Genomic DNA, 13175 nt, shown 5'->3' on the forward strand with positions numbered 1-13175 from the left:
AGAAAGTGACAAACACCTGTTGCAGGGGCAAGAACTTCCACAGCACTGTGGTTTCTGGCCAGTCTTATGACAGTTAGAATCAGGAAGAGTGGAAAATCCATGGTTTGCAGAGACCGGGGCTTCACTCAGATCTTTTCAAAGTAAGGCAGGAAGAAGCAGCAGACTAAATGTCATTAAGTAGTGTCACGTTAGGTGTCTTACACCAGACTTATGAAGAGTTCTGGGTTTTAGTCAGCTGAATTATTCTCATTTCCTCCAGGTTGTCAATGTATGGAGAGATTTTATCTTGAGTAACTAGTGAACGCGATGTCTGCACGTACATGGGAAACATGTCTTTAGGTTCTGTAGTTCACCTACAGTTCTGGAACCACAAGGTCATGGATTCCACGTAACAGGCAGTGCTCTTCCCGAACAAGCCAATCACACGGGTATTATTTTCCTGTTTATTTATTTAATTCCCGTTTTTCCATCTTACTGGGGCAAACCGGTTGGTGTTTTCTAATGTTCTAAATCACTTACAGCACAGTGATACTTTAAGATATCTTTAGATAAAAAAGAATCTGGACCTTTTAAAATAGCTAATAATAGCTAGAAGGACTTAGCATTGGCTTCAGGTTATTTTAATGCTTCCTGATCAAAACACAGATGTCCGGTAGAGCAACACCTGGCTGTTTGGACCTATGAATTCTAATAGGTCTTATTTATTTTAATCTATACCAAGAAGTCACTGGCAAATGAAGAGGATACATGTTAAACCCCAGATTGTTAAGAACACCACAGCGATTTGATGTTCTAAATCACCTGTGCATGCACAAAACAGTATCAATAAAACTCAGCGAAGCACCTCTGTGTTTGTATGCTAATTTAGATTCTGGAGACAAATGATTTTCTTTGTAGCCCCCAACTGTCCTAAGTACTCATTCAGAAGCATACAATCACCTCTGTTTTACAAACTTCAGACTAACATGGCGCAGGATAGCTATACCAAATATTCTGGCTTAAAAAAAAAAAAAAAAAAAAAAAAAAAACCACCAGAACATCAGTGCAATTTTGCCTTTTTGTAGTGTGTTTGCTGTGAATTTTAAAAATGAAAACAATATTTCTCTTAGCCTACTCTGTTTACTGTAAAAGTTGAAATTAGCATTGGGTCCATGTCAGCCCTATCCCCAAATACTACCCCTAGGTGACTAGATGTCAATTCAATATACAAGATGAACTCTGAAAGTAAACAACATTATGAAAAATGAAATCCTTAAGATTTTAAATGTTGTACTATATGGCATATTTTTATATAAAAGGGCCATTTGAATGTGTTGTTCTCTTAATATTGAAAATTATGAAGATGTCCTCGCTGAGCTCACTCATGGCCGTTCTTGGTGGCTGGCAAAAGATAACAGCGAAGAGTGTTAGACTAACAGCGAAGGGTGTCTTTGACTAAGTCCAAGTACTTGTCAAAGTCCAAGTACTTGTCTAAGTCACTTGTTTAAGGTGACGGAAATCAAGGACCCTGCACAAAATAAACAGTCCTGTTCAGAACAGTGCCCAGGTTTAGAATGGACGTTCTTAAAACAGGGCTCTTTGAGGCTCGAGGGAATATTAGGAGGATTCATCGCTCCCTCTGCACATATTTTCTTTATAAAAATATCTGGCTTTGTAGACTAATAGTTTATTATTTTAGCTTTAAATTAATTGAAATGCCTAACATACCGAGACCAAAAGAAAGCCATTGTCTTTTCAGATCATTTCAACTGGTGATTTTTTTTTCAAATGAGTTTAATGTCCTCACCTCAAGTGGGAGACATTAGGAACCATGCCATGTATGAAAGTGGTTAACTTTTTATTTAATTTCCTCAGCACCTGTTGGTTTATCAGGCTGGGTTAGATATATGGTGAGATGTTAAAAATTTTGTATGAGCAGAAGATCCACGTTGACAGAATCTGGATTTATTTAGCATGCACAAGATTTCCGCACAAAACCCCACCTTCAAGATGACCCCATTGACCACCAAACCTAGAATGGTCAGTGTCTAACTAATTTCTCTTTAGATAAAGTGCAGAAGGCCTGCCTTTCAAATCACATGTATGTAGGGATAGGATTCACGGATTCCACTCATGAGTCAGTGAGCTGACACAGCTGTTGGGAACTCATCCAGGACAGCAAGTCCTGGGCGAGTGTTTCATACCGACACACATTTTCAGTGTTACTCATTGCATGTGTAGGAACACACAGTTGCTTTACGTCACTGCCCTTATGAGGGGAAGTGAAATATGGAAATTTCATAGCGTCTCTAAAAGTAAGTAGTCTAGAGGTCACTGAGAAGGGGAAAGGGGGATGTCAGCAGACTGATTTATTCAGGAAGATGACAGGAGTACAGGGGCCTGACAGAGCATCAAGCTAGGGCTGAGGACAGCAGTTTAAGAGTGACTCTGACCTGAACAATTGTTTTCCTGTGTCCAGCCAACACTGTGTAAATTCGGAAGTAGTGAGGGCAGGTGCTCAGATTAATCCAAGATTGGTGCTTTTCAGAGACCATGCAGCTGAAGAACTTGAGGGTACATAATCTGGGGTTATATGAAAAACATCAGATGCCAGAGGTCAGACAATGGAGAATGTGAAACAAGGATATTGAAGGCTTGAGCGGGGCATTACAGTTCATTTCTCCTTTCGTGTCCCCAGAGCCTTGCTGCAAATCTTTAAAGAAAACATGTAGTCTCTGCTTTGTTTCCTCATGGAATAAAGCAATGGTGCTATCCAGAGTCACAGTGAGGATTGCACATGGTTGTTGTGAGAGTAACAGGCAGCATGCTCAACCTGGGTCCTCACAGGACTGTGGCTTAACCCGAGGGAACACCTCCAAAGGATGCAAACTCAGCCATCCCCCAAGGGATGCAAACTGAGACATCTCCCAAGGGATGAAAAACTCAGACAGACATCCCGCAAGGGATGAAAAACTTAGATAACCCCTGCCCCCTGCTCCCAGAGCTACCCAGAACTCCTGTGAAAGCCTGTCCTTGGTGGGAACAATTGAAAATGCATTCAGCTTTGAGGAATTAATGGCACAACTTTAAGAGTTGAGTGTCATTAAAGGTTAATCTTACAAGTTACAAAGACATCATGACAGCAATTTCCATTTCACCACCATTAAATGAGCCAGCTAATAGATCAGATATGAATATGATCCCTGTTATTCTCTGGAGAATCTGAAAAAAAATTTCAATACCAAAGTGTTTTCTTAGGCTGAAAAAAAGAACCGATTCTGTATTGGTAATAATTAGAAAAATGTGAATTTTAAGGTCTCAGCATTAATTTTATTAAAAAAAACCATGCACCTGACTTCCTTGCATCTGGACACATCCATTAGAAATGGTTCAACCAAAAGTCATAAGAGACAGAGGAAAGTAGTGTCGCTCCTTACTTGCCAACAGTTAGAATTCAAGCCAAGTTTTCTGTGGATCCAAAAAGCACTGCACTTGCCCTCATGTGTTTGTTGTTCATGTGGTTCTTGGATCAGGAGACGAGACAGAGCTCCAGTTTAAACAGGCTCTGGCTGGGATGAAAGCTGGGTGATGGAGGTGAGTAAACAGGAGGAGACCTGCTGAATCAACCGTGCCCTGGTGCAAGTGAACCGCCAAAGGGAATTTGGGTAGTTTTAGAAGACGAGCAAAGTGGATCTGAAAAAAATTATATCCTTCTTTTAGAAATTAATATTGATTTTTAATATTAATATTTAGGCCACCCATTTTCCATGCGTAACTGTGACTATAAAACCCAGTCCATCTTAAAGCTCAGAGATAAGTTCTCTCTCTCTCTCTCTCTCTCTGTGTGTGTGTGTGTGTGTGTGTTTGTGTGTCTGTGTGTTTCCATGTGTAATGCAGATATGTGCAAGCCAAGGCATGTTTGTGGAGATCTCTCGTTTGCCAGTGTGTAATGCAGGTTCGCTGGCCTTTGAGCTTCCAGGGCTTCTCCTGTCCTGACCTCCCATCTTCCTGTAAGTGCACTAGGGTTACAGATGCACCTGCTACAATGCTTAGCTCTAGTTCATTCTGGAGATCTGAATTCATGCCCTCATGTTTGCACATCAAGGGCTTTGCCCACTGAGCCATCTCCCCAGCCCCAAGACACAGGACCTCTAAGCCAACCTTAACCCTGAAGTTCCTCTCCATCACTTCCTACTTTTGTGATGGTTTCAAGAATTATTTAACTATCCTTAGCTCTTGTCTCATTTCAAAATACTTAATTGTATTTAACTCTTGTTTGTATGATAAATAATATAATAAAGGTGAAGTGTGAGATGGAGCACATAGAAGATTCTTGAAAAATTTTAGATGCTGATATTACTAAAACCAGAGTCAGACGTCACCCAAAACTGTCACATCACGGAACACTGTGGGATTGTGTTACCAGGATAATGACTCTAAGTGACAATTCATGTCCTTCTCTGTAGCTAAGATTTTCAAAATTTTGCTGAGTCTGTCTTACTTCTTTGGTCTTAAATGTTCTCAGAGGAATGGGTGTCACCACCACACATGCATGTCTGTCTGTGTGGAGCAAAAGAAACTGATAGATAAAACTTACTGTTAAAACAAACACTACACAAGATTTATTTTGAAAAGACAAAGCAGGCAGACAAAACAAACAAAAAAAATGTTGCTTTTGCTTTAAGACTATTGTCTCATTCTTTCAGTGATGCTTTGCTGCCTGGCATGCTTGCCTTTAATGAAACCCTGAAAACTTTATCACTGATATCATTCCAGGCACTATTTGTAATAATCACATCCTGTCCTATGTATAGGACAGTGTACTGAAATATATTCAACATCCATCTTTCTGAGAGAAGGGGGAGGGAGGAAAAAAGGAGGGAGACAGAGAGGGAGAGAGAGAGAGAGAGAGAGAGATCCAGTTTCAAATAACTAACAAATCCTGGAAACAGAGTCAATCAAGAAACAGCACACCAGTACAGCACACTGCGTGTGCCAGCTAGGAACTGTTTTCACCCTCAGAGCAACCCCAGAACACAGACGCAGTATAGTTAGAAAGCAAGTGGTGGGTTTGGGTGGGTTTAGGGGTGGGGTGTCCATGCATCTGCCTCACCTGCTCTCCACCTTATTGGGTGATGCATACTCATCTGCAGCTCAGTCCTAATTCAGCTAAACTGGCTGGCCACTAAGCCTCAGGAGTTCTCCTGTCTCGTCTCTGCCTCCCGAACGCTGGGATTGCAGGCACGTGTTCTGTGTCCAGCTATTTCATATAGGCCCTAGGGGACTGAACTCAAGCCATCTCTCCAGCTTAGAAGTGGTTAAATTTTAAGCATTATTAATATTGAGCATTAATATAACTTAACTATACATCTATGCAACTTATCAATTACAGCTATTTAACTATTACAGAATTCCTGGAAAAAATAAAAAAGAACAATTCATTCTTGTCAGTTCAAACTGGCTCCAGCAGACCACAGCAAAGAAGGATACCATGTGACCTTACATCACTTTATTCAGTTAGCGCAGCCAAGCACAGTTCACATGTACCTTTCTATGTATGCGATCATTTGTAATAGGTTCCTGAGAAGCAGTAACTACTTAAAAATGTAATAGATTCCAGAGTATCAATTACTTACAGTTATTTTCTAGGGCTCGGGGAATGGCTCAGCCATTAGGGGCACCTGCTGCTCTTCTAGAAGACCTGGGTTCAGTTTCCAGGACCACGCCTAGTGGCTCACAACCACTTTAAATCCAGATCCATAGGGTAAGACTCCGCTCACAACCACCTTTAATCCAGATCCGTAGGGTAAGACTCCGTTCTTCCCACCCAGCCCTAGACAATCATTAATGCATTTTTTTTCCTCTGTAGGTTTCTGAGTTGCAGAAACTTTATGAATGGAACCTTCGAACATGATCTTTTGTGACTGTTTTCTTATACTTTGGCTTTGGGTTTTTTGTTTTGTTTTTGTTTTTGTTTTTGTTTGTTTCAGTGTTTCTTCCACACCGTAGAATGTAACACTTTCCTTCTTTTCATTGCCAAACACTATTTCATCGTGCGTGTATATTAGTTTTGCTTTTCCTTCCGTGGCGGGCACTTGGGTTGCTCCCATGTTTTGCCTATTAGATAGTAGTGCCATGAGTACAGATGTGCGTACAGATGTGCAAAAAATTGAGTATTTGAGTCCCTGCTTTCAGCTCTCTTGAATATGCGCCCGGAAATGGAGCTGTTGATCATAATTCTCTTTCTGTTTCTTTCTGAGGAACCTCCATACTCTTTTCCCCAGTGACCACCATGTTAATCCCTACCCACAATGCACAGGGCTGTAATCTATCAACATCCTCACCAACGTTTATTATTTTTTTCCTTGTAGCCTCCCCAAATGAGTATAGTTTTAATTTACATTTTCATTTATTTTTTCAAACTTTTTGCTTGTGGGTTTTTGTGTGGCTTCGTGTATGTTTGCACATCTGCACACACATGTGTGTGGAGGTCAGAGGCTGACATGAGGTGTCTCCTTTGGTTGCTTTTAACTGTATTTACTGAGAATGGGGTCTCTTGCTGGCTCAGCTAGTCTGGCCAGTCAAGAATCTTCTGTCTCCTCTGGAGCCCTGACATTATAGACAGGTCATCCCATGCCTACTGGGATTTTGAACAGCAATTCTCATTTAGGCATATCATAGCTTCCATATGTTGGAGGAGGAGCGATAAATAACATTCTGGAAAGTTCTCTCTTCTTTCTGCTCTGTTTAGCTCCTGTCATCACCACGCCTCTTGAAACTGTAGATGCCTTAGTGGAAGAAGTAGCAACATTCATGTGTGCCGTGGAATCCTACCCCCAGCCTGAGATTTCTTGGACCAGGAATAAAATTCTCATTAAGTAAGTATTCTGTCTCACCCTGATAAGGATGCTTGCTCTGCCTTACAGTTTCTCATCCATAGAAATATACCTATGCTGTTGGTGGCACTAAAAGTCACCTTCTAGAATATGTACGTGAAAAATATATTCATTTTGTAAATGGAAGATCTGACGTGCAGGGCAAAACATTGATTTATCTGACACGAGGAAAGCCAGATGAGAATCCTGAAGCTTTTCAGAAGTCAGGACGCACCATGGTGGTCTAAGTCTGCAGGCACATGTCCAAAGACACACAGAGGAGCTGAGAGGCCACCCTGTCCTCCTCTGTGTGTTCCTAAACTATGAGGTTGTCTAGGAATCTGACTTCTATGTCACTGTCATCTTTTTCTTTCAAAATGAGACATTCTCAAATGGATAAAATTCCCATTTGGCAGATAAAGGCTCGACTTTTCTTCTTTTGTTACAATAGCCATCTTACCAAAAATACTTCTTTTAAAAAACTCTAAAGCAAAGTGAAGCAAAGTGAGCCTAGGGGGCTCCCTAGCAGGCAATGAAACTTCTGCTGAGGCTGGGTGTTCTTAGTCCACATGGGCTACTGTGATCAGAACTGCTGAGACTGGGTGGCTGATAAGCACCAGGGATTATTTCCCAGAGCCTTGGGGACTGAGAAATCCGAAGTTCAAGAAGCCCTGAGTGGATGGCCAGGGGATAGGGGCTTACATTTTGTTCACAGATGGCCATTTTCCTTCTCTGTCTCTCCATCTGAGGGAAGGTCATGAAGTGCTCCTGGCTCTCTGCCATGGGGCCATGAGTCCCACCCACAAGAGTCCTAGTTTCATGACGTAATCACCTTCCAAAGGCGACATCTCAAACACTATCACATCGGGACACTAGGCGTCAAGGCATGGACTCTGGGGGAATGTGTGAGCATTTTGTCTTCTGTGAGTACTTAAACTGGTGTCTGCAGACTGGGACCCATGAACCTGGAGGGAGAAAGGGTGTACATATTTCTACTGCCTCGGACTGGAATGTCTTGCTTCTTTCTGTGACGCACACTCTGAAATGCCACGGAGAACTACCATGTGCCTTAGCCTTCATGGTCTCTGCTAGGCAAGCTCTCTCAGAAGATCCAGAGCATGACAGCTCACAAACAGTTCAAAGACTGGAAAACATTGATAACATCGTTTGCAATTTGGATAGGGTGAGAGTTTTCCACTTCACAAAGCCTGAATTTCTGTTTTTATTTGGCAGTACTTTTTCCTCCTTTATGAACAGCCTTTGAAAGATTTATTTAGTTTTATCTTGCTTTTATGACTATTTTGCCTGCGTGCACACACTGTGCATGCAGTGCCCAAGAAGTACAGGAGAGGATGCTGAGTTCTCTGGAATCGGAGTTACAGATGCTTGTGGGTTCTGGGAGCAAAACCTAAACCCAGGTCCTCTGCTAGAGCAGCCAGTGCACTCAACCACTGAGCCAGCTCTCCAACGCCAGCTATCTTTCTCCTCTTGAATTTTGCTACAAACTTCCCAAGACCACCAGGCTGTAGCGTCCACACCGTGCCTGGAATTTTCCTGGCTAATTGTGGGTCCATTATTCGTAAGATTTGAATTCCAAATAAGTACGAGGCATCCTTCAGCTGAATTCTCTGCCATTGTTTGTCAAGGATCATCTTTCTTTCATTTTTACAGGCAATGTCTTAGCCTCCCCAAGTAGAGTCTTTAACATGCATATTTTTAAATCAACAGTCCCTTCAAGTCAACTGCCAGTTAATGATAATTTAGGCATTCTCTAAGCTGATTGAGCATTTCCCTACTATGTCTCTTAGCTCACTCCAGGAGCTATCACTAACACGTATGTTCCAGCTGACAGCTTCCTCAAGAAATCTAAGAGTTTGATTTTTTTTCTTATTATTATGGTTCTCACAACTCTGCCAATTCAGCTTTAACTGCCCAGGGTCAAAGCCACGCTTCTGTTTTCCGGTAATTGTCACAGCAGCACCATGATGCCAGCTACCAACATCTGTATTTATTTTTCTGTTGTGACTGTCACAACTGGTCACAAGCGTAGTGACTTCAGACAACACATCCTTCTTAGTTACAGTTCCGGGTCATGAGGGCCAGATAATCTCACTGAGCTAAAAGCATCGGCCCCTGCTGCCCTTTCTGAAGCTGTTTGGCTCAGTTGTCTCACTTGTCAGTCCAGAGGCCCCCTGCATCCTCTGGCCCCTTTTTCTGTTTATAAAGCTGACAATTACGTGACTCTGATCCTTGCCTCCATGTCAGACCTCCTCTGACTCTTCTACCTCTCGTTTTCACCTTTAAAGGGTCTCCTTTGTCATTACATGTGGCCCATGTGGATAATCTAGAATGTTCCACTTGAAGATTCTGAATGTGCTCAAATCCCCCTTGCAGTGCATTGCAGACTCTGATGACTGAGATGTGTGCGTGTGTGTATACATATATATGTATATATATGCATACATACAAACACACGCAACATGTTTCTATAGTTGAAGCTCTTTTATTTCCTTATGTATCTCAAGTCACTGGCAAAGGGTTCCTGTCACTTGTTAGACATTTAAAAGTTACTTGTTTAAAAAAAGGGAAGAACTAGGATTTTGGAGAGGAAAGTAGAGATAGAGGGAGGGGGAGAAAGAATAATAAAGGATATGTATAATCAAAGTTTATTATATACATGTGTGGAAATGTCATATTGCTGTCTTGTACTTTGTATAATTAACATTTAAAAAGCATAAGAGTGGGACTTACGAACACAAAGGTAATAGATGCAATTCTATTTAAGGTATTTAACAAGCCATTAATGTAAATAAGATTCCTTAAATTTTTATTTAGTTAATTATAAATTCATTGCTCATATTCACATGTATTAAAATATGCTACAGTATTCATGATTATTAAATATGAGAATTAAAAGGAATAGAGAGTTGGTTCAGCAGTTAAGAGCACTGGCTGCTCTTCTGGAGAGCCTTAGTTTGACTCCCAGCACCCACAGGCAGCTCACAGCTGTCTGTAATGTATGTAGCTCCAGGGCATCCGACACTGTCTTCTGGCCTCTGCAAGCCAGGCATGTATGTGGTGCACAGAAATAATGTGGGCAAAGCACTCATACACACACTATACAATAAAGGTAAACAGTTATCAAAAGAGTGAAAAGTACTTATTTAGTGAGTGAATAGATATTCAATTAATTGCTGTTGATGCTTGTGAATATTTAGTTCTTTCTGCTCACTACATTTCCATGTGCACTCCTTTTCCGGTTTGCTCCTTTTGGGAAAAGACTCACACATCTTAGTTATACTTCCGTGGGCTAGGGGGGACTCTTTAGTCAGTAAGAGTCTTTTCTTGCAAGCATGAGACTTGAGTTCAATCCCCAGAACACATACAAACACACACACACACACACACACACACACACACACACACACACACACACACACACACACGGTAAGTTCAGTGTGGCAGTGAGCCCTTGTAACCCCACCTCTAGGGAGGCAGAGGAGGCAGATCCCTACAGCCTCGTGTAAGTTCAGAGTGGCGTGCAAGTGCACACAAAGCCCATGCTTCCCTGTGTAAATGCTACATGTGTTTTTAGCAGTAACCATCACCTCACAGAAGTGTTTTGTACAACTCAGTGGTGCACTGATGATCAGAATATAGAATAGCTTTATCTTACTGGACTAAGCAAGGCTGCTCAACTAACTCCTCAAAACATATATTTCTTCCAACCCTGTTTCTGCTTCCTCACTGACTGGCCATTTATTTGGTCCATTAATCAAAAAACAAGTGTGTGTGTCTGTGTGTGTGTGTGTGTGTGTATGTGCAGGTGAACATATGTATGTATGTGTTTGCATGTGTGCGTGTGTTTGCATGTATGTGTGTGTGGATATGTATGTACATATGTATGTATGTTTGATGTGTGTGCATGTGTATGTATGTGAGTGTGTGTGTGTGTGTGTGTGTGTGTGTGCGTGCGTGGGTGCATGTGTAAAGTCACAGATGGTACACTGATCCTCCACTTTTCTCTGTGACCTGCAGGCTGTTTGACACCCGCTACAGCATCCGGGAGAATGGGCAGCTCCTCACCATCCTGAGCGTGGAAGACAGTGATGATGGCATCTATTGCTGCATAGCCAACAATGGAGTGGGAGGAGCCGTGGAGAGCTGTGGCGCCCTGCAAGTGAAGATGAGTGAGTAGGGCAGAGCATCGCTTATGATCTTAAAGTTGTCTCCACCCAATTCATAACAGTGGTTAACAGAGTACTCTGATAACCTGACACTCAGCCATGGCACAAGCTCAAGTACAAAATACAACTTCCAGGGCCAACCTGTTCCAACTCCCTTATTCCTGCCACAACCGCCACTGTAAGGCAACCCTTTGGATCTCTCTCCTTTCCACTTGTTTTTGACCTCTCACAGCTCTTGACTACATTTGAGAACTTCCTTCTGAAAACATTGTGCATTTGTTAAACATTCATGTGTTCAAGTATCCGCAGAGACCAGAAGAGGACATCAGACCTGTTGGAGCTGGAGTTACAGGTGGTGTGTGCCACCTGCTGTGGGTGCTGGGAACCAAACACTGGAGAGGTGCACAGTGCTCTTAACTGGCGAGCCACCTGTCCAGCTTTTTCTGTGCATCTACGAGCCTTGTTCCATCACAGTCCAACACCTTTTAAAATCTCTCCTCTTTTTGTAGATGCATTTACTTCTTTGCTTTATCTAAAGTTACTTCTTTTGAGTGACTTTTTACATAACTGGAGGATGTTCTGGTTTTCCCTACCTCCTTACGGGGAGCAAATCTCCTATCCCTTGGTGCCACCTTTAAGCCATTCCTCTTGTATTCCTGTGCAGACTCTTCTGGAGGCTACGAGGTTCTGGTCCTCCACTTCTCTGCCTCCATCAAGCACTCACTCCTAGACACTCCCATACCCATCAGAGCATCTGAGTCCAGTCTCAGCATCTTCCTGTTGTCTTTGTCTGCCACCATCCCCGAGGGCTTTAATAGCCAGGAGATAGAATCACCAGCTACATCTTCACAAGTCCTCACCCTGCAGCCCTGCAGTGCTATTTATCTGAACTCTCCGCCAGTCTTTGCAGTCGTAGACTCGTCCTGAACCTTGCCACCCATGAGCAGTAGACCAGATTCAAAGCCATCAGTGCCAAACTGTTGCTCTCTGTTTGTGAACGCTTTTGTCCAACTTCACTGGATGTGGAAAACCTCCCCACACTCAAGACTTGCCTCCATGGAGCAGGCACAAATTTAAGGTCAGAGTAATGTCAGCACACTCTGCTCTTCTGATGCCTTGTATTGTAGGTATCTGCTGTTTGAAACACTCTCACTCTGCAATAATGCAAACTTTATATTCTCACTAATAATAAGAAAAAATTACATAGGCATACATGTTGGCATCTGATAGAATCTGAGTCTACCGGAACCCTGTTGTTTTTAGGTCTTCATTATTTCCCCATTATTTCTTTTTAAGGTTTTTATGTATTTCATCACTTTACAGCCTGATCCCAGTGTTCCCCTTGCTCCACGTCCCAACAACATGAGCTGTCCCTTGAGTGTTTGACCTTAGCCACTCTGATGGAACCCAGGAGTCCTTTTGATTTGCATTTCCCTGATAGCTAAGGATATTGAAGATTTCTGTAAGTGCTTCTCAGCCATTAGAAATTCCTCTGTTGAGAATTCTCTGTTTAGATCTGTACCTCATTTTAAAAATCTGGTTATTGGGTTTGCTGACGTCTAGTTCCTTGAGCTCTTCATATATTTTGGATATAATATCTCTGTTGGATGTGGGGTTGGTGAATATTTTAACCGATCCTGTTGGCTGCCATTTTGTCATTTTTATGGTGTCCTTTGCCTTATGGGAACTTCTCAGTTTCAGGAGATCCCATTTATTAATTGTTGAACTTAGTGTCTGAGCTGTTGGTGCTTTGTTCAGGAAATTGTCTCATGTACCAATGAGTTCAAGGCTGTCCCCCCTTTTCTTTTCTAATAGATTTAGTGTATCTGGTTTTATGATGAGGTCTTTGATCCACCTGGACGTGAGTTTTGTGCAGGGTGATAGATATGGATCTGTTTGCATTCCTCTACATGCAGACATCCAGTTAGACCAGCACCATTTGTTGAAGATGGTTTCTTTTTTCCATTGTATAATTTTGGATTTTTTTGGTCAAAAATCAAGTGTCCTTTGATGTGTGGATTTACTTCTGGATCTTCAATTTCATTCCACTGATTTACTTGTCTGTTTTTATGCCAGCACCAGGCAATTTTTATTACTATTGCTCTGTAGTACAGCTTGAAATCAGGATGGTGAT

General features: G+C 42.0%; 1 protein-coding gene across 1 annotated transcript in view; it reads left to right on the forward strand.

Annotated features, from left to right (window-relative positions):
- Positions 1 to 13175, forward strand: part of Musk (muscle associated receptor tyrosine kinase) — a 142276-nt gene that overhangs the window by 47981 nt on the left and 81120 nt on the right. The window contains exons 3-4 of the mRNA XM_051162526.1: positions 6731 to 6857; positions 10893 to 11044. Coding sequence (XP_051018483.1) covers positions 6731 to 6857; positions 10893 to 11044 — 279 coding nt within the window. The remainder of the gene's footprint in view (positions 1 to 6730; positions 6858 to 10892; positions 11045 to 13175) is intronic.

The sequence above is a fragment of the Acomys russatus genome, chromosome 2 (genome assembly GCF_903995435.1).
Source record: "Acomys russatus chromosome 2, mAcoRus1.1, whole genome shotgun sequence".
Taxonomy (NCBI): domain Eukaryota; kingdom Metazoa; phylum Chordata; class Mammalia; order Rodentia; family Muridae; genus Acomys; species Acomys russatus.